This window comes from Drosophila kikkawai, chromosome 2R, assembly GCF_030179895.1.
Source record: "Drosophila kikkawai strain 14028-0561.14 chromosome 2R, DkikHiC1v2, whole genome shotgun sequence".
NCBI lineage: Eukaryota > Metazoa > Arthropoda > Insecta > Diptera > Drosophilidae > Drosophila > Drosophila kikkawai.
Window position 1 is genome coordinate 27834215 of NC_091729.1, and position 27132 is coordinate 27861346.

The 27132-nt window shown below is 39.1% G+C and overlaps 4 protein-coding genes across 12 annotated transcripts; 3 read left to right on the plus strand and 1 right to left on the minus strand.

Annotated features, from left to right (window-relative positions):
• Window positions 1–86: 86 nt before the first annotated feature.
• Jra (Jun-related antigen) lies at window positions 87–1924 on the plus strand. The gene is given in 2 exon segments (XM_017164569.2): window positions 87–313; window positions 444–1924. A coding segment is annotated over 1 exon segment (1215 nt). The 5' UTR covers window positions 87–313; window positions 444–471; the 3' UTR covers window positions 1687–1924.
• RpLP0-like (ribosomal protein LP0-like) lies at window positions 1844–2937 on the minus strand. Its single transcript, XM_017164570.3, has 3 exons — window positions 2793–2937; window positions 2481–2728; window positions 1844–2424 (listed from the first exon to the last, which is right to left on the minus strand). Exons 1-3 carry the CDS (start codon window positions 2818–2820, stop codon window positions 1939–1941), a joined length of 762 nt encoding a protein of 253 aa, XP_017020059.1. The 5' UTR covers window positions 2821–2937; the 3' UTR covers window positions 1844–1938.
• Window positions 2938–3197: 260 nt separating this feature from the next.
• 14-3-3zeta (tyrosine 3-monooxygenase/tryptophan 5-monooxygenase activation protein zeta) lies at window positions 3198–14979 on the plus strand. 4 transcript variants are annotated; one of them, XM_017164572.3, is made up of 8 exons: window positions 3198–3259; window positions 9129–9293; window positions 9583–9696; window positions 9772–9898; window positions 10513–10636; window positions 10734–10897; window positions 12092–14684; window positions 14915–14979. In XM_017164572.3, the coding sequence occupies exons 2-7, from the start codon at window positions 9232–9234 to the stop codon at window positions 12245–12247; spliced, it is 747 nt and encodes a 248-aa protein (XP_017020061.1). In that variant the 5' UTR covers window positions 3198–3259; window positions 9129–9231; the 3' UTR covers window positions 12248–14684; window positions 14915–14979. The 4 variants fall into 4 exon arrangements, with proteins under 4 accessions (XP_017020061.1, XP_017020063.1, XP_017020064.1 ...); XM_017164574.3 differs by having other exon boundaries at window positions 3253–3378; XM_017164575.3 differs by lacking the exons at window positions 3198–3259; window positions 10734–10897 and adding exons at window positions 4710–4862; window positions 11092–11255.
• On the plus strand, window positions 14549–25463 carry Pfk (ATP-dependent 6-phosphofructokinase). Of its 6 annotated transcripts, none has more exons than XM_017164561.3 (12): window positions 14549–14684; window positions 14746–14860; window positions 14915–14979; window positions 15255–15546; window positions 16608–16709; window positions 20111–20452; window positions 20514–20668; window positions 21055–21163; window positions 23009–23197; window positions 23287–23729; window positions 23789–24631; window positions 24698–25463. In XM_017164561.3, exons 1-12 carry the CDS (start codon window positions 14641–14643, stop codon window positions 24834–24836), a joined length of 2838 nt encoding a protein of 945 aa, XP_017020050.1. In that variant the 5' UTR covers window positions 14549–14640; the 3' UTR covers window positions 24837–25463. The 6 variants fall into 6 exon arrangements, with proteins under 6 accessions (XP_017020050.1, XP_017020047.1, XP_070140418.1 ...); XM_017164558.3 differs by having other exon boundaries at window positions 14551–14684; window positions 14743–14860; XM_070284317.1 differs by lacking the exon at window positions 21055–21163 and adding an exon at window positions 22058–22166 and having other exon boundaries at window positions 14551–14684; window positions 14743–14860.
• Window positions 25464–27132: the final 1669 nt, after the last annotated feature.

Below are 27132 nucleotides of genomic sequence, written 5' to 3' on the forward strand. Positions count from 1 at the left end.
AAAAAATACTTTAGTGTTCCATTTTTCCACCGTTCCATTTCGACGCTAACTCACCGTCACTAATTTGACACACATAAAGTTTTCTCCGTCTCGTACTATATGGTCACACTTGCCAGCAACAAAACACAAATCTGGCGTAATCTTATTTTTATAAATAAACCAACAAACTTCCAAATATAAACCGGCCAGTGTGTAATAAAACAAGAGTAATCAGAGAGAATTTGAGTCGCAGTTATTGCATAAACAAGTACCGCCAACTTCCGTCGTATTTTACGGGTCACGTACCGAGAATAACACCACCCCTCTGCCTCTGGTGAGTATTTGTATGTGTGTATGTATATATGTGTGTATGGCGAGATAATTCGCATGACTCATCGGACCTAAAACGAGTTTATCAGAGTGTGTTGTTTGCCTTTCCTCTCGTTTTTCGCTGGAAATCACAGACTGACGTCATTACTTGGGCGCAAAAGCATGAAAACCCCCGTATCCGCTGCTGCTGCTGCCAATAGCAGTTCGGTTTCAAACACCGTCCAGATCATACCTAAAACGGAGCCCGTCGGTGAAGAAGGTGTTGTCGCCGCCCCCATGTCGCTGGATTTCCAAACGCCCGGCCTAAGCACCTCCACGCCCAACAAACGTCCCGGCTTCCTTGACCTGAACAGCAAGGGCGCCAAGAATAAGCGGATTATAGCTCCGCTGGTCATCAACTCTCCGGATCTGCAGGCCAAGACCTTGAATACACCCGATCTGGAGATCATACTGGCCAACAACCTCATACAGACTCCGCAGCCGGGCAAGGTCTTTCCCACCAAAGTGGGTCCCGTCACCGTGGAGCAGGAGGCCTTCGGCAAGGGCTTCGAGGAGGCGCTTCAGAATTTGCACACCAACTCGCAGGCCTTTCCCGCCGGAAGCCAAGCTGCTGCTGCGGCTGCTGCTGCCGCCGCCGCCGTTGCTGCCGTGGGCTCCACAGCTACTGCCGTGAACAACGGTATTAGTGGCGGTACATTCACCTATGCCAACGAGGGCAACGGTTCGTTCATCATCAAGGACGAGCCACAAAATCCGGTTGGCTCACCCACCGTCAGTCCCATCGACATGGAGACCCAGGAGAAGATTAAGCTGGAACGGAAGAGGCAGCGGAACCGTGTGGCAGCCTCAAAGTGCCGCAAGCGCAAGCTGGAGCGCATCTCGAAGCTGGAAGATCGAGTCAAGATCCTCAAGGGCGAGAACATCGATCTGGCTGGTATTGTGAAGAACCTCAAGGATCATGTGGCGCAGCTGAAGCAGCAGGTGATGGAGCACATTGCCGCCGGATGCACAGTGCCCTCGAATCCCACGGGCGCTCTGCTGACGGACAAATAACATTTGGACATAGCCGCCGCGGAGCCGTTGGAGTTGTCAGCTGGTGAGGAATTGGACGACGATGACGACGGCGGCGAGGAAGATGAGGAGGAGGAAGATGGGGAGGCGGCACTGGACAATGATAATCCAACGAATCGTCAACTTTTAGAGCAGTCCATGCCACTGGAGCTCTTCCTTAGTGCGGCCACCACAAGTGCCTTGGAGCTGGAGACCTCTGGAGGCTCGCCGGAACTCTCCCTCAACGGCAGCGATTTACTGGAGGAGGAGGATAACGAAAACGATCAGCCACTGGTGCTGTACATCCTCTCCGACGACGGAACTTGATAGGAACGTGCCTTCTTCCTTGACATCGTACAACGGCTTCTTCTTTTGGTTATTAGTTGCAATATATCCGGAATGCTTCTCAAGTGTTTTGCCTACTTAGTTACCTAGTCTAAGCTATGATTAATCGAGTATTATCTGAGTGAAACGTAAGGTAATATATAGTTTATATATGTTAAAAAAATATACGTTGTATATATATATTTGCATTATTTAATATATACATACAAAATTATTTCTAGACCTAAAACTAATTTATTCATCATCCTCCTCTTCGTCCTCATCGTTGTCATCCATGGCCTCGTTGGCTTCTTCTTCCATGGCGCTATCGGCCTGTTCCTCATCGTTGACATCATCCTCGACGTGCAGGTGGAAGCCCTCGCTCTTGGTCCACGAACACTTCATTGTGAGCCTGAACTTGGCCATGGGCTTGCCCAACAGCTTGAGGATTCTCGCCTGTTCGGGTGTCAGCACTTTGCCCTCCTCGCAGACGGTGTAATCACTGTAGATGGTCACAATGCCCTTCTCCAGCTTGGTGGGAAGACCCAAGGAACGCAGATGCGGCTCCATGGAATGGGCAAACTCCTCCAGGGGTCCAGCTGGCAGGGTGACAGTCTCCGTGGCCACAAAGCCACTGCGTGCGTACTCCACGGCCCAATAGTTTTCGGCCCACTCCAGAACCTCCTCCTTGGACTTGTCCGTGAAGAGAAGACCCACCTGGCCGGTGAGGCGCTTGGAGAGCTGGACACATAAGCAAGTATAAGAAATAGCTTTAAACCCTTGAAAGAGCTCCTTACCTTGTGCAAATCCGGCTCCACTTCCTCGCTCTTGGTGCGTCCCAAACCGATTTGCATCACTCGATTTTTGCCAAAGATAAACCTGGAGTTCTGCTTCCACTCCTGTCGCAGATCCTTCAGCAAACTGTTCCTCATATTCTGTACCTGGAACACGAATATATTTGGGTATTTTTCCACACAAAAGCGAATGTCGTCCACAATTCGCTGTTTCCATGCCAGACCCTTGCGGTCAGTTTTGGTCAGGGAAACTAAAAGTAAACGAATACAAGTGTTTAGTAGGGTAAAACCTTAAGAGAATATATAAACTCTTACCTTTCTTATCACGTTTGGAGCGCGGCATGGCTAAATGTGCTTAAATCAACGAGTTTTTAAGTTATAAACCAAGAAAAGAATTCCCACACAACAAGTCAACACGTGCGGTTTGCTAGAGATGGTGCAAGAAGATATCGATAACGTTACGTTTTTTATTAAAGAAATAATAATTAATTAGGCTTTTATTAAAAGAAAATAGCGTGAATTAAGCACGAATATTCAAAAATCTTAGGAACAACAGAAACCCCTAATATAGTTTGTTAAAACCAATAAATAAGTTCAAATTTTCCAAGTAATACGTTTTCGTTAAGCTAAGTTCCCCACCACAAGATTACGTTTTCCTGCGTGCTTTCTGGGACAAGTATGACCAGCCACCGCAAAAAATAAAAAACCACTCGGCCAGAAGAGAACAAATGTAGTAAGGAAAAAACTCTTTAGTTGTCGAGGGTCACACGGTCCGTAAGAAGGTGAATTAACTAATTATTAAGTTTGTTGCTCCGTTTTTAGTGAAATAATTAAAATAAGAGTGTTGAGTGCTGCTGGAGCAAATCGATCTTCGAATTCCGACCCAAAAGTTCCAGGCGCAGTGAGTAATTTCACCTTGCGCCGCCATATTGTCGGCGAAACCCGAAATTTTGCAACAAATAACTGCGCCCACACACACATTTATTGATTTCGAGGGCCGCTAATTGGATGGCCGCCGCCCTGAGGCTTTCAATATGTGTTGCGTGCGAATTTCGCATTGCGAAAATGTAACTGCAAACGGAAAAGTCGTTTTTCATTACCAATGGCAAATAGGACGCCGATGACGTAATTTTTCTCCGTCTGAGCGTAGTAAAAAGTAGAGATGTGCGCGTGAGAAAAGCTTCACGCACGCCACAAGCACGAGTCACGACAATAAATTCTTTTACTCCAGTGATACGAAATGTGCAAACTTAATTTGTATTAGTAAATACAATAGATTTTTAAATATTATTTTCGCGAGTTACCTATAAAAAACTCTGGCTTAAATAATCACTTTCAGTTAACTTGTTGATCTCAGAATTTTCTGCCCGTTTTCTTAATTTTGAACTTTGTTGAAATGTAACTTTTATATTGATAAATACCGATTCAAAAATCGTATTCTCTAGAATAATTATTATTTCTATTGAAAAAATTATGATAAACAAAAAATCTAGAATATTGAATTGAATATTAAATATAGCTGCATTACTCCAATTCCTGCATGCGCCCACCTCTGCTAGAAAGCATAAGTGGCGCTGATATCTCGCTTTTTATATGTGTGCGCGCCCGAATTCAATGAAATCCAAATTAGAATTAAGGCAATTTACCGCCGCCCCTTATCAATGGCATACATCTCGCGATTAGTTTCCTCCTTGCGGAGTATCATAAAGTCTAGATAAAAGCGTAATCTGGGTGCCGAGATAAGCGCTCGTAAGTTTCAACAGGTTGGAAAAACTAACTTGGCAACTTGACGAATATTACTTAACGACAATTTGAAGGGTAAATGCGCAGAAACGGGAAACAATGAAAGCTTTAACTTTTGCTTACGGTCCAGCCAGAGGGTTGCTAATGAGTTTATTTTGTGGTGGTGGCTCGGAAATAAAAGTTTGCGTTTTTAAATTTTACCTGCACTCACAGCACACCTGGCAACTTTACTGCCGCCGGCAGGTTGGCAACCCTGAAAAAGTCGCTCGCTCTCTCTCGCTCTCCTTGCGGCGGCGCATCTGTGTGCGTGCGCGAGGCAAAAATACAGATACAGCGGCAGCGGCGGCGAGTGTATCCGTTCGTCATTCTCATTCGTTCGTTCGTCGAACACATTCTCTCTCGGTTCGGTTGCAACGGAGCCGAAGTGCTGCCGAAGCCTGCCGAAGTCTATGTTGTTCGCTCTCGAACACTCTACATTCGACACGAGAATTCGACCCCAAGCATGTAAAACTTTGTTTTGACATTTTACTTTGAAGTTCAGAGTGACCAAGGGTTGCAACACTGTATCAACCTTTCCGTCATTCTCATTCGTTCGTTGGTAGTGTTCGTTCGTTGTCGTTTCAGTTTCAGTTACTCGAGAATGTAAGTAACAGAATTTTGCTGCTGGCCAGATTGTATCTATGTATCTGAGTGTGGTGTGCGCCTGTGAGTGTTGGAATTACAAAACGGGAATATTGCTAAAAATCAAAGGGAAAACACGTGTAAAGTCGCACCATTCCATGCATCTATACTCGGCTCACAGGAAAAATCGATCCCAAAACCCCGAAAAAAGTTCTACGCAAAAAGTCAAAAGTGTGAATTTGTGCAAAAAAAAAAAAAGAGGAAGAAATGGACAGAAGGAAAGAAGAAATAAAAGAACATTCCCGATTTGACCGAGTATTGGTGCATGTGTGTAGGTGATGCGGTGAGATTCGCTTGTAGCTTCGTATTTCCCGTCATCTTCATCAGCTCATCATCGGTTAAGTTGTAGGCGGCAGTCGACTTCTATATATACGTATATATAGCCAGCTCTATATGCCTGAATATCTACACAGTACGCAGCGGAATATAATATATGTATTATATATCTACTTGGACACGCGGTTAGGTGTGTTTCTCCCCAGAAACCTACCACACTTGGCGGCCGCTCTGGTAGATACATTTCGTCGTCTCTCAGCCAGCGGCGTTTTTATGCCAGTGTATTTGTGGGAGAGCGGCTTTCCTCCGCGCTCTCTTCCACCTCCTTGCTCCCCGATTATTTTTATAATTCTGTAGCGCCGCACTTGGAAACACGATTTGCTGCTGCTGTTGCCCCACCATCACCACCCAGAACGCAATACGCACCCATACACACGCACGCACATACACACACTCTCTCTCGACTAATAAAAGTTAGTAACTTTTTGTTGCCCCAAGTAGAGAAGGTGGTGTGGTGGGTCTGCAAATGTAGAGGAATTTCTACATCATCGGCTTTTTTTTTAGCTACTGCGCATGCTGTGGCCAATTCACCGTTGGTTGGCCCGGCACACACTCTTGACACTCTCACACACTTGCGCAGCGATAAAGTTTAAAGTTCCGTCATCGTAAAATTTTGCCCATGGGTTTTCTAGATTTAACACTACTTACTAGCTGCGGCCGTCGCAGCAGCAGCAGCTCTCTAAAATGTATCACAGCCTGTGCCCACCTGTAGTGGTGCCCTTTTTCCATTAATTTATCAACTCAAGCAGATGAGCAATATTGTTTGGGCTTTCTGCGTGGATGGAACAAGTTTTTGTGACAAATTAGAAAAAACTACAAACATTTGTTGCCCATTTTGGGGAGTGTTTTGTTAATTTACGTTACGCCTGGCTGAATGTTTTGGTATTCCCCACAAAATAAAAAAAAAAACATGTCAATTGACCTAAAAACGCGTTGGCATTGTGCCGCGCCCACCTCCCTTGCGATCCACCCCTTTGCCACGCCCCACACCATGCCGCCTTTGTTTGGACAAAGGGTCAATGCCTTTTTAATTTGGCGGTCGATCGTAGTACGAAAACAACCATCAATCTTTTTTTGTATCTCGAAATTGCCTAAACAGGCTTAAAACCTTATAGCTTTTTTTTTCTTGGGGATTTGATAGTATTAAATCTATCAAGAAAAAAAGCTTTTATATAGCTTTCAAAATCTTTATTTTTGTTTTTCTATCATTTATAAAAATTAAACTTAAAATTCCTGCTTTAAATTTCGATTTATCGTGGCAGACCTAATATTTAAATATTTGAAAGTATCTTTCTTTAAATTTGATTAACAAATACATTTTTAATCGATATGTAAGGCTTAAATTCTTAATATTCGGTTAAGTTTAATCCTCAAATTAACCTAAGACTATACAGGAGCAACTGTAGGTTTGACAAGATTCCGCATTTGAAGTTAATAATATTAACTAAGTATTCAAATACTTTTTAAACTATTAATTGAGTTACTTTTTGAGTCTTAAACTGGTATCTCGCAGTTGCAAATATTGAAGTCTTGATATATACATTTTTATTTGTTTTTGAAGTAAACAATGTTGAAAATATTGCCAATATGGCAACATCTTCATAAATAGTACAACACAAAATATATTTATAAAGAGTTCCGTGCATTTTTAGACATAATATAATTTTTGTAACATCTACAATATAGAATATATTGATTTAAAAAAATTTTATGATAGTTTTGAGTTATAGTTGTTGTGTGGGAGCTTCAGAATTATCCGAAATCATAACACCAGTTTGAAAAAAAAAAATTGTTCTACCTTTTAGACAAATATAATGTCCCAATTCTTAGCCTTCCGTTTGAACCATAGTTCCAGTTAGCCAAGCTAGACTGTAAATCCAATTGAACGCGGTATTTGTGGCGGTGGGTTTTGGGTGGATGGTACGCGGTGGTTGCTTGTTTCATGACGCGATATGGGGCGACGGCGGCAACAGATTTTTCCATTTCAATCATCGCCCGGTGCACTGGCATTTCGTGGTTTCTGCGGGCAGGGCGGGACAGTGGGCTGGCAAACAAAATGTTTCTTGTCCAGAGGCCTCCGCAAGTTGTCTAAAAATACCAACAGCAGCAGCAGAAGCGCCCACATGCATTTCCACACACACACACGCCCGTCGCTTTTCCATTTTCATTCCCCCCTCCCTTGCGAAATTTCCCTTTCAAGCCCGTTCCAGGTCGGGCGGAAATTAATCGATTTTCCTTCACTTTCCTCTAAAAACAGAGAAGAAAAAAAAAGGAAGCAGGAAATTGATCCTACGTTTGGAAGTTTGGATAGATCCTATCACCCAAAGAGACTCTAATTGGATTACGTGGGAGGCGGGGATAATTTAGCGACTGTCGCGTATTTTCGTGTTTCTTGCTGGGTTTTTTTGTTATTTTTGCTGGTAATAATTACTGCACGTTTAATCGATAGAAGTTCACCGAGTGGGCAAAATAATTGAGTGCGTCACTGTACGGGGAAAATACAAACAGACGGACACGTACATAAATATATATATCTATCTTTGGCACACACACTCTCCTCAGACATCTGACTTTTGCTCCATTTCTCCCTCTCTGTCTTTATCTCTCTATTTTGCCGCTCTCTTATTCATGATTTATTTTTAACACAGTTTGTCGAACAACATGTATTTCTTGGATCTATCTGCTAGATACTCTCTACGTTCGTCGCCGTTCCGATAAGCCATAAACTTGGCTTTAAATTGTTGCATAGCTTACTTAGTTAGTTTGAATGCCGCACGCGGCCATGTCCACTGGTGTGTGCCTGGGGTTTTTTTTCCTTTTAAATTTAAATTCCGTCAGCGATTAGTCAATAAAGACCTGCTGCTGCTGCTGCGGACTCGTGACTCATCGGAGCTTTAAATTCAACACTTTCGTCCAGTGGCGGAAGCATGACAACAAATTAAATTTGTACGACAAGTCATACCCAGGCATATTTATAGCAAGTGCAAGCTGGGTATATCAGTATTGTCTGCAAGTGCAAGCTGGGTATATCAGTATTGTCTGGAGTTGGGTTTTATCAGAAGGTTGTTATTTGGAATTGCAAGATTACAAAATTCTAATAAGCAGAGAATGCATAAGTCATAATTTTAATTTTACTTACCAGTACTTCCCAGTTAGGTATCATAACTTATTTTGTTTTGATGTAAAGTTCTACTAAAATGTATTAAGAAAAACTTGTAAAAATAGTTTGATATGCTATTTTATAAGTCAACGTTTCCATGTCTTGAATTTCAGATCAATTTATAGTAATTTAACAATTTTTAAAACTATAAATCAGATTAAAGTTATTTAAAAACGTTTTAACCATTGTGTAAACTTGAAAATAATTTTAGTTTACCCTTACACATCCCGAATTTAAGATCAATTTATAGAAGTTTAATTATTGATAAACCCTATAAATGGGATTATTATTATTATTTACAAACATTTATTAATAAGATCAACGAAGATATCATTTTATTAAAGCTCAAAGTTGCCTTGTACCAATTTTCAAATAAATTTATAGAAAAGTATTTATAATATAAATTGGTAGAATCTGGAGGTGCCTAATATACCTTGAAAAATGTGATATTTCCCACTCCTTTAGCAAATTGAGTAACAGCAATACGCAGTGCCTTAACATTGCCTGCAACTGTGTTGTGCAATATCCGCTTTTGTCGTGGAATTTAAGCTAAATAACAGCACTAGGTAATCCGCCACAAAAGTCTTTGTAGACTGTTGTTAAGTCAGGTGTTTCTCTAATGACGTTTACTTAGAACTATAAGCCGATAGATAACGGTTTAGGGTTAAGCCTCACCACCATAAAAAAATATATAAACTAATGCTTAGTTATACGTTCTAATTTATTTGCAGAAAAAAGCCATTTGAAATCAACTTTTGAGCGGCATTATCGAACTGTGTGTGGCGTATTTTATTAGTTTTGTGAAGTAACCGAAAAAAAAAAAAAAAACACAAAATGTCGACAGTCGATAAGGAAGAACTGGTCCAGAAGGCTAAACTGGCCGAGCAATCAGAGCGGTAAGTTAATAATTTCGATAAAATAATTTAAATAAATAACAAATTAGTATACATTCATTTATGTATTTTTTAATTACACATTAAAATAAAATATTAAAATAATATTCCTTGAAGAGAGATTACCAGATTATTATTATTTATGAATGTATGCAATTTTTTTTTAAAGATTAAAGTCTTGCAAATGCATTTCCAACCTCAAGATATAACTTATCTCTATGTTCTCTATGATTTATATTATTTTCTTTGCAATTTTAATGACTAATGGAATTTGTTTTATTTGTCATTGCAGCTACGATGACATGGCCCAGGCCATGAAATCCGTCACAGAGACCGGCGTTGAGCTTTCAAATGAGGAAAGAAATCTGCTTTCAGTTGCCTACAAAAATGTGGTCGGTGCCCGCAGGTGAGTTCTCCTTCTCCTCTGATTAGACTAAGCTTCATATCCCCCGCTTCTTCTGTTGTGTCGCCCATAAACCAGGTCATCGTGGCGTGTCATCTCCTCCATTGAGCAGAAAACCGAAGCATCCGCTAGAAAACAGCAGCTCGCCCGTGAGTACAGAGAGCGTGTGGAGAAGGAGCTGCGGGAAATCTGCTACGAAGTTTTGGTAAGTGTCTGCGCAAGTCTCTACATACTCTGACTCTGACTCTGACGGATTTATGGGGTTGTAATTGGTCCATCTAATTATTTTTTGATACACACACCTTGTCTGGGTGACGGTTTAGTCTGGGAACCTGTCAGTCTTTTAATATGTATATATAAATGAAAGTCACCCTCAACTCAGGGTGTGAAAACCTTGCTTGGCCCCACTTTCTCTGCTCTTGTGCCGTCCTGCTCTAGTGAGAAATATAAAATTTGTTACAATCAATAAATCTATTTTTAAAATGAATACGAGAGGAGCATTTCCCATCCATTTCCCCCCCCCCCCCCCCCCACATACAAGGAGACAGTATATGGAATTTATTGCCATCAGAGAAAATAGACCACGGCCCAGGGTTGAACTTGGCAACTGACTGGATATATTCCCCCCCAATCACCCTCTGATTGGTGTTCTTATATTAGATTAAACTCAGCTTGAGCCTTTGATGGGTTTTTGAAATGGAAATGTGTTGGGGGAGAGAAAAGAGAGAGCTTTACCTTAACCAGGTGGGCTTACTCGGTTAATTCTTGGTTAATTGAATGGAAATTAATTGGAGCACTCGCGTTTGCTTATGTGTACAGGGACTTCTGGACAAATACCTTATTCCAAAAGCCAGCAATCCCGAGAGCAAGGTGTTCTACCTGAAGATGAAGGGAGATTATTACAGGTATTTAGCCGAGGTTGCCACAGGAGATGCACGCAACAGTAAGTATCAGTCACTCAACTTGCAAATCATATAAACAAAAACACACCCGATATATAATAACCAACGATCTATAAACCAATTTTGCAACCACAACAGCCGTTGTCGATGACTCGCAAACCGCTTACCAGGATGCATTTGACATTAGCAAGGGTAAAATGCAGCCAACACATCCCATCCGTTTGGGTCTGGCCCTTAACTTCTCTGTTTTCTACTATGAGATTTTGAACTCGCCAGACAAAGCTTGCCAATTGGCTAAACAGGTTAATACCACAGCGAAACAAAACTGAGATTAATTGAAATGTTTAAATGGCAAAGCGGCGAGACACACTCATTCTCCATTGATTTATTTACTATTACAAAAAATCGTTTTGATTGTTATTTAGTTTTTTTCTAACCTTATTTTTTGGTATTTGTTTCTTTACTTTCAAAAAACGTGTGTAAAACGTGTGTAAAGCCGTCGTTGAGGACTCGAAAAAAGCCTATCAGGAGGCGTTTGATATTGCTAAAACCAAAATGCAGCCAACACATCCAATCAGATTAGGTCTAGCACTCAACTTTTCCGTCTTCTATTACGAAATAATCAATTCACCAGCGAGGGCTTGTCACTTAGCTAAACAGGTTCAGTTCAAACTTATACTTCACACTTCTGCGATGTATACTTAATAACTTAACCCGCTCTTTAATTCCCTTAAAAAAATGCTACTAATTCAAATGTTGTTTTGTGACTAAAACGGTAAGATTTCCAGAGCGTTTACTAAAAACCAAAACTAAAACGAAATTTCAAGAGTTTTAAAAGCTTTAGCTCCCTACCTATCACATTTCTCTGTTGATTAATGGTTATTAAAACAAACCGAGCAAGTTACAACTCTCCATTTTTGATGGAAACTTGCAACTTTTAGCAGATTCTTAACTTTCTGAAACGCCTCCTTGTACCCACCCTGCATGAGAAATTAAAACAAATAAAGTTTGCCTGTGAAACAAACTTACCTTTGCGGCCTTTGCTGGTGAAACACTTTTATTTTTTGTATTTACTTAGTAGCTATGGTAAAAAAAGAAACCACCGAAATTGTTAGGGATTTGATTTTACTTAAAAATTGTGTCTAAAAGTATGCTATAAAATTTGTTAATTGAATTTTAAACTTTTTGAAAGCCTTTAAATGATTTTAAATCCTCTTTTAAATTTCTGTGGGACTCTTTCAATATTTTAAACATTTTTATTTTGATTTACACACAACACACTATTTTTTTTGCTTAAAATTATTTCAAATTATTTTTAGTGAAGCCAACAAATATACAGAATTAATGTACGAATGACGAATCCTAATGCCAAGTTTGAAAATGCTTTTGTTTTGCATTATTCCGCCTTGCCACAAAACATTTCCTTTAATTTTCACCCAAAAACCTCAAGGGAATGCGATTTAATAATCGTTGATTACTTCCAAACCGATCTGTAGGCATTCGATGATGCGATAGCCGAGCTGGACACACTCAACGAGGACTCCTACAAGGACTCGACACTCATCATGCAACTGTTGAGGGACAACCTGACCCTCTGGACCTCCGACACCCAAGGCGACGGCGATGAGCCACAGGAGGGCGGTGACAACTAACCAAACAACTAAGCAAAAAATGTTTCCTTTTTGACTATGCAAATATTATTCAGTAATACAAAAACAAACAAAACCAGAAACCAACAAAGAGAAACAAATATTATAAAAACAAAACAAAACAAGAAAGAAAACAAACGCAAAACCAGCAGGCAAGCAAAACAATTTGAAGTGAAACGATAATCCAGGCGAGAGAAGAGAGCTAAGCGGAGCAGCGCAGCGCAGACAGACATTTAAGATACATTTGAATACGAATTAGCGAGGACGATGAGCAGCAGGATTCTATGCTTCTGTTCATTTGAGGCCGTTCGGTTGGCCACTCTCTCTCTCTTCCTCACGATTCTCCGGATTCGGATGTTCCGGATAGTTTTTTTTTGTAGCCGAAGGAACGGCTCCTCTTCTCCTTTGGAGGAGAGGCGAGTGTGCCAGCGGATCCGATTCTGAAAATGTAGACGCAAAACTGCTGCAGCAAACTGCTTAAGAAATACAGAGAAAAAAATACAGTATCGCAGCGGAATGATGATGGATCGAGCGGTTACAGAGTATCTTGGAGTTTTGGCGATGGGATTTTTTCCGGTTTTTTGAATCAAATTAATCTAGCAGATAATTCGTCGTAATTGTATGTGTGTTTTTCTTCCCCCGAAACTCTCTAGAGCCTCTGTTTTCTCGCTCGCCATTGCGATGCCTCGTTGTGGATTTCCTCCTTACAAAAATAAATAATATTCCTAACTGTATACACAAGAAGAAATGAATTGAGATAATTCGGCTTATTATACGTTTTTTGCAAAGAGTCCAAATTGATTAATTTAATTGAATTTTTCGTATGGCAAGAACAGAAAGAATGAAAGCAAGACCAGCAACAACAACCAAGCGAACCAAATGAGAAAAACAAACAAAAAATAAAACAAAAACTTATGTATTATTTGTAATTCTTTTTCTAAACAAATAAAACCAAAAAAACCTAGTTTCCTATTCTTTATTATTTTGAATTTGAATTCGATTTTCGTTCGTCCCCCAGCCCCACCCGCACACACTCACACAAACAGTGACACAGGGTTGCATTTGCGGAAATTGGTTCAAAAAATCCAAAAAGGCATAAATCACAGCAGCAGGAACCATATTATCTGTTACGAGGAGATCGATCGTGGAGAGAACGGATGAATACAGAAACCAAGAAAAAAAATAAATATAATAATTGTTCATTGCTATTTTTTATACATGTCTTACATAAAACAAAAAAAAAGGGTTAAAATCTACAATTGCAAATTTCTTTGTTGTTTTCTCTTGGTATAAACAATTGTGAAAAGCATAACTCATTATAATACATACATATATACACGCATATTTATATATCCGAAAAAACTGTCTGTCGAAAAGGAGATTTTTTGTAAAGCGAAGAAAGAGCCCGCGGGGAAGTAACTTAATTTTATTCATTTCCGATCTGTGCAACATGGCTAATGGCACGAGTTTTATTGTGCGCAAAGTGTCTGCACATTTTTTCAAATTTATAAAAAATACATTCATATTTTCTAATTTAACGCCACACTTGTTCCTAAACGTCTGGCAAATAGTTTTCTCACATTTTACGCATTTTTTGTATTGACTTCCCCGGCTTGAAGCGGATTTTTCTTCGAAATTATAACGACACTTTGCAACCTGCAGCAAAAATCAGCTATGGAAATACTAAAAACAAAAAACAAGATTGAATCAAAATACATAAATATTGTGAACTAAAAACAATTCAAATTTTTAATTTATACATACAAGACAACAACTTTGCATGTGTATTTGAAAAACAAGATAAAATATATATTATTGTCCAACAGAAAACGGTAAACATAACATACATATGTATGTATGATAAAAGTAAATGTATATTTTCGCAATTGAATTTATCGCTATATTATGAATGTGAGGAATATAAAACCAAAAAACAAAAAAATATATATATATTTAAATAAATGAAACACTTTTTTGCCGCAACGCTAATAAAGTCGAAATCCCAGAAATATATAAAACTAATAATAATAATAATATTGTGGAACTGCAATACACATTCATACAAAAAGAAAAACCAAAAACAGAGTAAATGACAAAAAAACAGATGAAAAATGAAATCCGGGTGTAGGCGTAAATTGTATGCATATATAACAGAGGCAAAGATTGATGTATGAGTGGAATATTTAAGTTTATTGAAATTACAGTTTCTTAATTACCAACAAAAAAACAAAACAAAAATTAAATAAATAATAAAAAAAAAAAACGAAGTATATTTTTTCAGCGGGTTTTCCTTGATTTAAAAGTCAATAAAAGATATTCGAATGTCAGAAATATAGGAAAATTGGCAAAACAACATCAAAAATGTACTATGTTTAGGGCCAAAATTTACAGTTGGCATGCAGTCAATCAAATTTCGAGTATTAACTAAATTTCTAACCCGGTAAGTAGCCTTGATTGAATTATATAGACAAATTCAGGTATCTTATTGAACTCTATAGAAGCCTCTTAGAAGTAAATGGACGGTTGGTACAAAATGTGCACCAATATCATGGAAAATCGCCATACCATAACTTCTTACCGGGACTTCCTAGCCACCGAGTTCCTTTAAGCCCAATGGTAAATCTGTAATTAACCTATTAATGTATTTGTGTATATATATTTGCTTCCTAGTTTACCCATATCAGGACTGATCATCCATGCATACGAACTCACCTTGGACATGGTCTTTTTTATAGGTAAAATTTTTATTTATTTATTCATAAAAAAGAGGTTAAAATGATATATATTTATCCACCATAAATGCAAATTTTTAGGGTTATTTTTCCTATTTTATTCTCAAATGTATAACGTTTTTAATTGTACTTGGTTTGCAAGTACATTTTTCATAGAAAATTTCGCCCTACAATTTTTAAAATGAAATAATAAAAAAAGGCTTTTTTAGGGCGATTGAAGTAACAATATTTAGTATTGTATCTTTAATAAAATTTTCCTAAATTAATTTAATCTTCAGAAAACAAAAAGCCGTTCTCCAAAACACCAAAAACCATGAGCAACTTCCATTGAGAAGGATTCACAGTGGAGACTGCAAAAATATCTCTGATGATGACAAATCCAAGTCCATTTTGTTTAAACACAAACCAAGTAAGGATTTGAGCAAGGAGTATTTCTATCAAGATAAAAGGCATCTGGAAAAAATCAAGGGTGTTAACAGGAGAAAATGTGGTGAAACTCCTGAAGAGCTAAGAAAATGTTTGAAAACATTGCAGGATGTTGTTGATTTTGTGCATCCTATTTTGCCCTACGTAAGTTATGTTTTTTTTTTATTAATTTCTAGCACTTGTCTAGCTTTTGTATCTCGATTTTGGATTAAGGGATTTTTTTTAAAGAAAAGTGATTAATTTTATTATGAAAATTTGACTTTAAAATTTTTTAATAATTAAAAATGTACCTGTTTTATCGATCCCCTCTTTCGGGGCCTAATTGAGTTGATAAATAAGTTTCCATACACCACATATTTACACAGCTAAGGGGATTATTATTATTATTATTTTAATAATAATTAATCGACAGATATCCGATATCCACGATGGTTTCCTTGTACGTTGTATATGAAAACCATCGATAAAAAAAGCTCCCATCGATAAAAAAAATAGCTACGCCGAGTTGCCGGGCTTTCGAGCTTTTACTCGCCCATATCCGACCAGCTGATCGACAGCTGACTCCGCTGACACACAACTCGTAAGTGGGTCGAACGTAAACAAACTGAGAGCCAATTGCTTAAACGCCTTTTTCCGCTCGTTCCGACTCGCGAAAAGTGTTTTATAACTGATAACTCACCCACACAATACACCCACCTAATAGACTTGTAAAATTTGTGGAGAATTCGGGCTCTAAGGATTTTAACCACGCAACGCTGACATTGCATCAGTACGCACTCTTACAGCCATAGCGCCCGCGCGTTCCTGTGTGCGTGTGTCTGTGTTGTGTATGCGTCTGGCCAAAAGGTCGTTTCAAGGTTACGTCAAAAGCAAAAGCGAAACTTGTGAATACTCGTGAATATATATCGCTAGTAACTGAAAAGCCACGGAACAGAGCGGAAAGGAACAGTAGTATTTATAGCCACTTTGGATATAACATTTGCCCAGCTCCAGCTGTAGTTCTCGGTTCTCGAGGAAATAGTTTGGAAAACCAGGGAAACCAAAGCCCTTATCCCCAAAACCGATAGTGTGTGCTGTGCGTGTGTGTGCGTTACGTTATATACCGTTAATAACCGAGATACAGATAGCGAAAAGAGAGAGTGCATAGAACAAGTAGAACCATGAATTCGGAGATTAATCAACGCTTCCTGGCCCGCGGCTCACAGAAGGATAAGGGCCTGGCCGTCTTCACCAGCGGCGGGGATTCCCAGGGCATGAATGCAGCGGTGCGCGCCTGTGTCCGAATGGCCATTTACCTGGGATGTAAGGTAAGTCAGTGTGTGGGGCGAGTGGGGCAAGTGTTGACCTCTGTCAAGTACTTTCCACCCCCTAACAGTGGGGCAGACAGCATCTCCCATTAACCCCTTTCCATCTACTCGCCGAAATTTACGTATTATATGATGTAGGTCCATAGTAACTGGCTTATCAGCCGGTCGGAGGGGAATAATAGGTGTTAAGCCAGTTAGATAATCTCCCCTCTCTAATCGGTGCCGAAATAAATGAAAAGAAAAAGAAATTCCTGGCGACAACGAATCAAGAAAATATATGTGTATATGCGCACATTGACATTGGGTTTATTTCGGGCCACTCACATGCGATTTCGTCTCAGACTTTTTGGCTAATTTGTTTCGTTTTTAGTTGTTGTCGCTCTTAATTTCTTTTTGGGTTTATTTTATTTACACCCTCTTTAAGTGTATTATTTGTTTGAAAGCAAGGATGAGCTTTAAAATAAATTTAAAAATAATTTTATCAGTAAAAGTAAATATGATATAAATATGATTATTTATTTGGTTCTATTGTTTGTCCGTTTTTTTTTATGCAATCTATGACTATATTTTAAAGCTTACATTAAATAAAAAACCATCTTCGTTTATTAGTAATGGAAAAACAAAAATTTAACGATTTAAAATCGATTTTTGCTTACAGCTCTCAATCTTCGTTAAAACTAAAATAACTTTTAATAAATACTAATTATAACTTCAACTGCATCCAATAGTCGACTTTTTATCAGTACGCCTTCCCTTTATCTATTTTCTTTTTATCTTATATTAATTTTTACATCTTGTTTAAGTTCAACTGTTAGACTTCTTTTCGCCCTCAAAAATGCAAATATTTAAGCAATTGTTCTTGATTGAAATTGATTAAACTCTATTTCTTTGAATTCAATTTATTGAGGGTCAATGAAAGTGAAAATAATGACGTGCGACAAAGGCAATTTGTGTATTATGCATATAAATATTTTATTAGTTTTGCCAAAGACAAAATTTTCTGATTAAAAATATTTATATATTACATTATAAATCCATTAAAATTGTACTAGCTTGTTAGATTTTAAATTAACTTTGCTAATTTTGTAAAAATTGTGCCGCACTTTTCATGCTTTTATTTATTCTTTTATTATGTGAAATTTTTAAACTTATTTGTTATACACTCCTGCCCACAATTATACGACACCCCGAAAACTTTAGTTTCGACCCTCGTAGAAAAGTCGGGAAGCATATTACAACAAAATCAAGTATGCAGAATTAAAGCTTATTGAATTCTGCTTAAAATATAATTTTTTTATCTTTGATTGGACCTCCCGTTTTTAAGTAGCGTTAAAAAACTAAGAAAAGCCCGATTTTTGCCATGCCTGAAACTGTATCATAGCTATACGACACATGTCAATTTTTTCGATTTACTTAATATTTTATAATTATAATGGTATATAAAAAATTGTTTAATGATTAATAGAGCCACTTTAAGCCTTGGCAACCTCAAAAAGTCTCTTAGGCATTGAATTAACAAACTTTTTAGGTAAATATTGGTATAATGGAAACTTTTGACCCAAAATATCACTTTTTAGGGTCTTGACACTCTAAAATTTCTTGTTATTGGCCTAAGCTCGCCTGACTTAAGTAAACCAAATGTTTTAAATTAAATTCAAGCCAGGGGAGCACGGTGGCCAACCCAAAACTCTTATATTGTGATTATTTATGAAGCGCTGGGTCTCTCTAACTTGGTGAATGCTGCATAAAAACATAATATTTTTCCATATGTTGTTCCAAAAATGTTAGAAGACGATCATGAAATACTTTTTTGTATTCTCCACTATTCATCTTGGATCTGGGAAGCACAGATCAAGCGCTTAAGACGCATGAAAGGCTCCCCCGAAACAGCGTTTTGAAAAAATAAGTGTAACCTCATGTAAATCTGTCCAATAGTGTCAAACCCGATCTGGGCCGTCAAGATAAACATTTTTTTCATCAGAAAAAATTATCTAGCTAAAAAATATTGAAAAAAAACGGTATAATCAAAAATAAGTTAAAATGTCATACTGACCCCCAGTGTCTCCAAGATTTTTTCCTAAAAATTTAAGTTATTCTGTTTTGTAGCTCATTTTTAAGAACGGAGCCGTCTTTAAGACTACTCTGACTATGTACTACGATGATTTCAGTGTCCGCCAGACAGTCATTCGTGACACAGGCTTACTGCAACTAGCGGCAAGTGTGGCGCTCCAAGCAATCGAATAGCTAAATCTAAGTATTATGCGACGTTCATGGCGGTCGGGCAACTTGGGATCCTTCCAGAGCTTTGCTTCACTCCATATTCATCCGAATTTAAAAAAAAAATGGGATAAAACAACGTGTTTGATCAATTTTCTGTGATATTTCGCTTACATTAAAGCCAGCATCGTTGTATGCCCTTATTTTTCCCTTTTTTTCGTCGGATAACAAACATTCACTTGGCATTTTATTTCCAATTCATTAAATTATTACCAGAAACATAAAAAAAAATATTTGAAACCAATTAATTACCTCTAGCCGTTATAATTGAAACATGTCGTATAGCTATGATACAGTTTCAGGCATGGCTAAAATCGGGCTTTTCTGCTTTTTTTTAACGCTATTTAAAAACGGGAGGTCCAATCAGAGATTAAAAAATCATATTTTAAGCAGAATTCAATAAGCTTTAATTCTGCATACTTGATTTTGTTGTAATATGCTTCCCGACTTTCCTACGAGGGTCGAAACTAAAGTTTTCGGGGTGTCGTATAATTGTGGGCAGGAGTGTAGTTTTCACTCTGTTAATTGAAAAGTCAGGGGTATAGGAGTGTGCAAATTATTTAAATTATTTTTCACCAGAAATGGTTTGTCAATAAAATTTTGATGATGTCATACAGATAAACACTTTTAAAGTCTTACACAATATTTGAGAAAACTGCAAAACCTTTGAAACTCAAGATGTAGTCTAGTTTTGCCTAAGAGTGGTTTTAAGATGAGTTTTTAATTAACTGCATATGGTTTTTAGTTTATTGTTAGTTATAATTGGATTCCTAACAAAAACATAAATAATAACTGAACTATTTACATTTTTTACAATACCTTATATCATTTTAATTACATTTTCGGATAATTTTATGTTTAATTCTGGCTGAAAACTCTTCTTAATAAATAAAATTTTTACTAAATTACACAATATAAAAGTTTATTACAAATTATTTAAATTTTGCTATTTATTTAACTTTATATTTATATTTTCATACTTATTATCTTTTTAAAAAAAGTTTTCGAGAACTTGAAAATTATTTAAACTCTGAGATAACACTATAATCCCAAAAATGTATTTATAAATTTATTTATATAAAAAATCCCCACTAAATTCCTATTAAATATCCTCCTCCCCTCAGGTGTACTTCATCCGCGAGGGCTACCAGGGCATGGTGGATGGCGGCGACTGTATCCAGGAGGCCAACTGGGCCTCGGTCTCATCCATCATTCATCGCGGTGGCACCATCATTGGCTCCGCTCGCTGCCAGGACTTCCGTGAGCGTCAGGGACGTCTCAAGGCTGCCAACAATCTGATCCAGAGGGGAATTACCAATCTGGTGGTGATTGGAGGTGATGGCTCCCTCACTGGCGCCAATCTGTTCCGTCAGGAGTGGTCTAGCTTGCTGGAGGAGCTCGTGAAGAACAAGACCATTACCACCGAGCAGCAGGAGAAGTTCAATGTCTTGCACATTGTGGGATTGGTAGGGAGTCCTTTAAGATATTAACCTTGAGCTGGGTAATTTATGCTTATATGCCATACAGGTAGGCTCCATTGACAACGATTTCTGTGGCACGGACATGACCATCGGCACGGACACGGCCCTGCACCGCATCATTGAGGCCATCGATGCCATTTCCAGCACGGCCTACTCACATCAGCGCACGTTCATCATGGAGGTCATGGGTCGTCATTGCGGGTAAGTTGACGAGTCTTACAGGATATAATAGCATAAGTGTCCAAGTGATTAAGTGCGGATCTCAGCTAATGTACCTGCACCTGAATATGAATACATATATCCCTAGCTATCTGCCAGTGGTGGCTGGCATTATCTCCGAGGCAGACTACGTCTTTCTGCCCGAGTATCCGCCGCCGCAAGATTGGCCCGATCGACTTGTCCTCAAGTTGGAACAGGCAAGCCCCCAAAAGATAATGGAAATCTCTGTTGAATGTCGCGCACATTGTATATTTTTTGTCGAACGATCGATCTTTAGTGTCCCGCCCCCTTGTAACCGAGAATCCCCTTCAGTTGTCTCCCCTTTCCCCCTTTTGACTAATATATCTTGTAATGTATTATTATTGCAGCTATTTAGCTCTTGTGGGCGGACTGGCGTGCGAGGCGGATTTCATATTCATTCCCGAAATGCCGCCCAAGGTCGACTGGCCAGACAGGCTCTGCTCTCAGCTGGCCCAGGCAAGATGCTGATCTTATAAACATTGTCTTGTTGCACTGAGGTGAAAGGTTTTGAAGTCGTAGGGGTAATATTCTTCAGAGTTTAAATAAATTTACGTTTTATTGATAAAGATTGAACATTTCAGAGCTCTGATCTTGCTAAAGGAAAAAATTGCTAGCTCCTTTGTTTATAAAAATAATTTTATATATAATTTTAATAAAATTTAGAAAACATTTTAATGAAATTAGCTTTAAAAAATATTTAGAAGGGAAATAGTTTTAAAATCAATTAAAAATCTCTCTAAAAATATGAAAAAAAGAAGAAATTTCAATGTTATCTTTTTTATAGCATACTTCTTAGCACAATAAATGTTATTAAATCCAAAGCTATTTTAAAAATACTTCCTATTAAAATTGAAATAATGAAAATTTTCTAAACAAATTATATATTTGTCTTTTAAAGTCTTAACACTTTAATTAATTTTAATTTAAACACGAATATTAATTCCCAGTGAAATAAGACTTCAAACCCAACTCAGTTCAGCTGTTGTGCCTTATTTTTTTTTTTAGATAAAAGCATACGTAGTGCGTATTCGTACTTCTGAGTACTATTTCTTTAAAAAACAACTACAAAGAACACCCCTAGGGTGCCATACACACGCCATACAGAAAAGCTTTTTCCTATTTTCCGCTTTTACCTGCACACACGAATGTCTTTCTCTCTGTCCGAATACGAATACCGCCCGAGATATGGAATGAGAACTGCACAGTTAATGTCTATCTGTCCCAGCATCCCCAAATCATATTGTAACTAATCTTAAGTTTTACCCCAAATACTCCCTATTTTTCCCTACCCGAAACATTTAAAACACATCTTTTATTATTTCCGTTTGTATTTAATCTTTTGTTTTTTAGTTACTTAGCCATATCGGCAGCCATAGCCACAGAGGCTGATTTTATGTTCATACCCGAGGAGCCGGTTTCGGTCACATGGCAGGACGAGATTTGTCTCAAGCTGCAGCAGGTCAGGCCTAGAGCGAGCTAGTTACACCCAATTTACTTTCTCTCTCTCACTCTCCTTTTTTAATCTTGGTCAAAAAGTTGAAATTTCCAAATTTGCTTTATTTTTTCGGCCTGTTTTTGATGTTTTTTTCAAATATTTCCATGGCGATAAAAACAGCTTCAACAGCTATTTGATTTATTTGTTTCTGGGTCTTTGGGTCTCTTTGTTTTCCTTTCTTTGTGTGTGCTCCTCATAATGTCACCGAGCTCCTTTATTAACTTTCCCAACTCCCCTAACACACTCATCCTCGTTTAATCGATCTGTAAAAACTCCATCTACATGTATTTATCATTGATTTTTAATGGATTGTGCGAGTGTTTTACTTACGGAAAGTTATTTATTCATAAACAGTGCGTTTCATAGCTTTGAATACTTTTAAAAATTTAAGAACTTGGGCAGTTTGTTATTTATTTGTTGTAACTATAGATCAATATCTGAAAATTCGTTTAAATTAAATTTAAATTAATTAATTATTTAATTTATTTATTTTTTTTATTTTGGTCCAATTTATAAAACAAAAATTCGATTTACCGCTTATCGACTTATATATCATAGTATATACAGCTAGTTATGAAACGTACTATCCTCATTAGCTTACTGCGTCTGAGTTTGTCCAACATTCTTTACCAATCGAAATCGACGGGCAAAGCACACATCATATAAAATACATCCTAAAAAAAATACGTTCTCCATTTTCATCAGTTGTTTGTGCTATTGTTGTAGTTTTTGATCATCCTCACCAATAATATATTACAAATAAAATATATTATTAATAATTATAATTTATTGAAATCCCAAAACAGGAGCGTTCGGCTGGCCAGCGCCTGAATATTGTTATCGTGGCCGAGGGAGCCATGGATCGTGAGGGACATCCCATTACCGCCGAGGATGTGAAGAAGGTGATCGATGAGCGCCTCAAGCACGATGCCCGTATCACGGTCTTGGGTCATGTGCAGCGCGGTGGAAATCCCAGTGCTTTTGATCGTATTTTGGTGAGTGAAATGTCGGAGATTTGGTGAACTTTGGGAAAACCCTGGCTGAGCAATCCGGAATTTAATAATTAATTAAATAATAATTACAGGCCTGTCGCATGGGCGCCGAGGCCACTCTGGCTCTCATGGAAGCCACCCCGGATTCGGTGCCGGTGGTCATTTCTCTGGATGGCAATCAGGCGGTGCGTGTTCCCCTAATGGAGTGTGTGGAGCGCACTCAGGCGGTGGCCAAGGCCATGAAGGAGAAACGTTGGGCGGATGCTGTCAAGTTGCGTGGTCGCTCCTTCGAGCGCAATCTGGAGACATACAAGATGTTGACACGCTTGAAGCCGCCCAAGGAGTGCTTCGATGCCGATGGCAAGGGCATCGAAGGTTACCGCCTAGCGGTGATGCATATTGGAGCTCCAGCCTGCGGCATGAATGCTGCCGTGCGCAGCTTTGTCCGCAATGCCATCTACAGGGGCGATGTGGTCTATGGAATCAATGATGGTGTTGAGGGCCTCATTGCGGGCAATGTGCGTGAGCTGGGATGGTGAGTCTCCAGGACATAAAATAATGAAGAATCTTTATTAAATTAATGGTTTCTTTCAGGTCGGATGTCTCTGGATGGGTGGGCCAGGGTGGCGCCTACTTGGGAACCAAGCGCACCCTGCCCGAGGGCAAGTTCAAGGAGATTGCCGCTCGTCTCAAGGAGTTTAAGATCCAGGGTCTTCTGATCATTGGTGGCTTTGAGAGTTACCATGCCGCCGGCCAGATTGCCGATCAGCGGGATAACTATCCGCAGTTCTGCATTCCCATTGTGGTCATCCCCTCGACGATTTCGAACAATGTTCCCGGCACCGAATTCTCGCTGGGCTGCGATACGGGTCTGAATGAGATCACGGAGATTTGCGATCGTATTCGTCAGTCGGCTCAGGGCACCAAGCGTCGCGTGTTTGTGATTGAAACCATGGGCGGCTATTGTGGTTATTTGGCCACCTTGGCTGGCTTGGCCGGTGGCGCAGATGCTGCCTACATCTACGAGGAGAAGTTTTCCATTAAGGATCTCCAGCAGGATGTCTACCACATGGCCTCCAAGATGGCCGAGGGCGTCTCCCGCGGCTTGATTCTGCGCAATGAGAAGGCCAGCGAGAATTACAGCACGGACTTCATTTACCGCCTGTACTCGGAGGAGGGAAAGGGTTTGTTCACCTGCCGCATGAACATCCTGGGCCATATGCAACAGGGGGGCTCCCCCACACCCTTCGATCGTAACATGGGCACCAAGATGGCTGCCAAGTGCGTGGACTGGTTGGCCACCCAGATCAAGGCCAACATAGATGCCAACGGAGTGGTCAACTGCAAAGCTCCGGACACGGCCACGCTGCTGGGCATTGTGTCCAGGCAGTATCGCTTCTCGCCGCTGGTGGATCTCATTGCGGAGACTAACTTTGAGTGAGTGGTGGCGACATATACCATGAAAAATATATATTTTATTGGTTTTTCTTTGTTTTTTTCCAGTCAGCGCATCCCCAAGAAGCAGTGGTGGCTGCGCCTGCGTCCTCTGCTGCGAATCCTGGCCAAGCACGACTCGGCCTACGAGGAGGAGGGTATGTACATCACCGTCGAGGAGGAGTGTGATACCGATGCCGTCGCCTAAACAGGGGGAGTCCCCCGCTTCCTGCCTCCACCACGCTCTCCCCATCGCTGCATCCTCAGGCCAACGAGTCATCTCTCTGTTCTCCTTCTTTTTTGCATCCTCGAATCTGTCTCGATGTTCGCTTTTTGAGTCGTTTTTTGGCACCGCATCTGCTCTATATATACAACTATATATACATTTGTATCCGTTTACCGTATCCTTATTATGATTTTACGTTTACGATCCGCCGAACAGGTGTTCCATGACAGCAGCAGCAGCAGCACACATACGAAAGTATTTCATCACACACACGCACAAAAATACATAATTTATTTACATATTTCCCGCCTGTCGCCGATTTTCTTATGATTTTCTCTTCAACTTTTCTCGTGTCTCAAACTTTTGAAAAGCCGTTAAAAGCCCGTTAATAGTTGATTCTACATTGCAGGCAGCCGTTTTCAACAACAACAATTACAAAATTAAATGTTAAAAGTATTTACTAAAAATAACACCGAAAATGCGGTTCAAAAATTCTCTTATCTGCAAGTGTTTTTCGAGTATTGTTATCGAACAAAACAATGAAAATATATTTATATATCGTGGCGTGCTAAAAATACATAATCAAAGGATCTGTAGGCACCAATTTAAGTGAGACTTTCGGTGGGGGTGTTTTTAGTTAAGTTATTTTAAAGAATTAAATTTGTAGACAATAGATTATTGTCCCTAGCTCTTTGGCCGGCACTGTATGTGTCGCTAGGAAATAGGTGCAAAACTTGGCTTAAGAGAAAAGTTTTGTGTTGGAGAAAATGGCAATAGACAATAGATTATTGTCCCTAGCTCTTTGGCCGGCACTGTATGTGTCGCTAGGAAATAGGTGCAAAACTTGGCTTAAGAGAAAAGTTTTGTGTTGGAGAAAATGGCAAGTTGTTCGACATGGCTTTTCCCTAAAAAATCTCAAATCCCAGAAAACCAGCGTTGCCAGATAAAAATTGGGCTCAACCTCTGGCTGTGTGTATCGATATGCACTCTCTCTGGTGTATTTTCAGTGAATTTTCGATTTACCCAACTTGGCCACACTGCGTGCCAAAGGGCAAGCTAGAGCTGGGAAACTATCGATAGTGACACCATTCGATATTTTCGATGTTTTGAAAACGAAAATTCGATACTATCGATAGTATCGTTTTTTTACGATTCTTTTTGCAAATTAAAGTTATAGCAATTTCAAATAGAATTATAATACTATTCAATATGTTTTGACTAAGTAATTAACATAAATATTCTATCCAAGCAACTTTGCACAAATAAAATTGTATTACCATTGCTAAACATACGCTTAGACTCTGAAGACGTGGCGTAGACGCACCCTTTCTTTTGAGATTCAGTTAATATTTTTCACCACCAACTCCAATTTAAGTTAATTTAGAATACATTTTTATTATAAAAAAAAAAATATATATATACATATATATATATATTTGTTTGCATTTTTCTTACTAAATTTCAGCAACAAAGCAGAGATATAAAAATAGTCCCGTACTATCGATAGTGATAAAAAACTATCGATGGTGGCTCAAAAAAAGGAAAAAGTCGATACCTCGATAGTACCATCGATAGTTTCCCAGCTCTAGGGCAAGCATTTATAAGAAATGTACACAAAGTTATGCGCAAGCTTCTATATTAACAATTCCATGGCGACAATGAGTCCAACGCGCCCGTTTTGCTTTGTGTGCGGTAAGATTAAGTCGTGTGAATCATTCAGTTGATTGGTAAGGCGGCATGGTGCTTTCTTGGTGGGGAAAATCTAATGGGAGACATACAGGCTGCCGGCGGATGTCTACTTTCCGCTGCTCCATTCGCCGCGACATCCCGCCCACTTTGCCAGCGAGCTGCAGGCTGCGCCGGCTGCTCAAGGCCTGGGTCACCGCCCATCATTGGAATTGTCATTCTCCGCCAACGGCGCAGCACGCTGCTCTCTTAGGGATTAAGCGAGTGCATTTTTGTTTTTTTTTTCAATTTCTGTTTTGTTTTCCTTCTCCCAGTGTTACCGTTGGGCTTTTCCATACAAAATCTCAAATCCCAGAAAACCAGCGCTGCCAGATAAAAATTGGGCTCAACCTCTGGCTGTGTTTATCGATATGCCCTCCCTCTAGTATATTTTCAGGGATCTTTCGATTTTCCCAACTTGGCCACACTGCGTGCCAAAGTTCAAGCATTTATAAGAATTGTTCACAAATTTATATATTTTTTGCACAACAAGCTTTGATATTAAGAATTCCATGGCGACAATGAGTTCAACGTGCCCGTTTTGCTTTGTGTG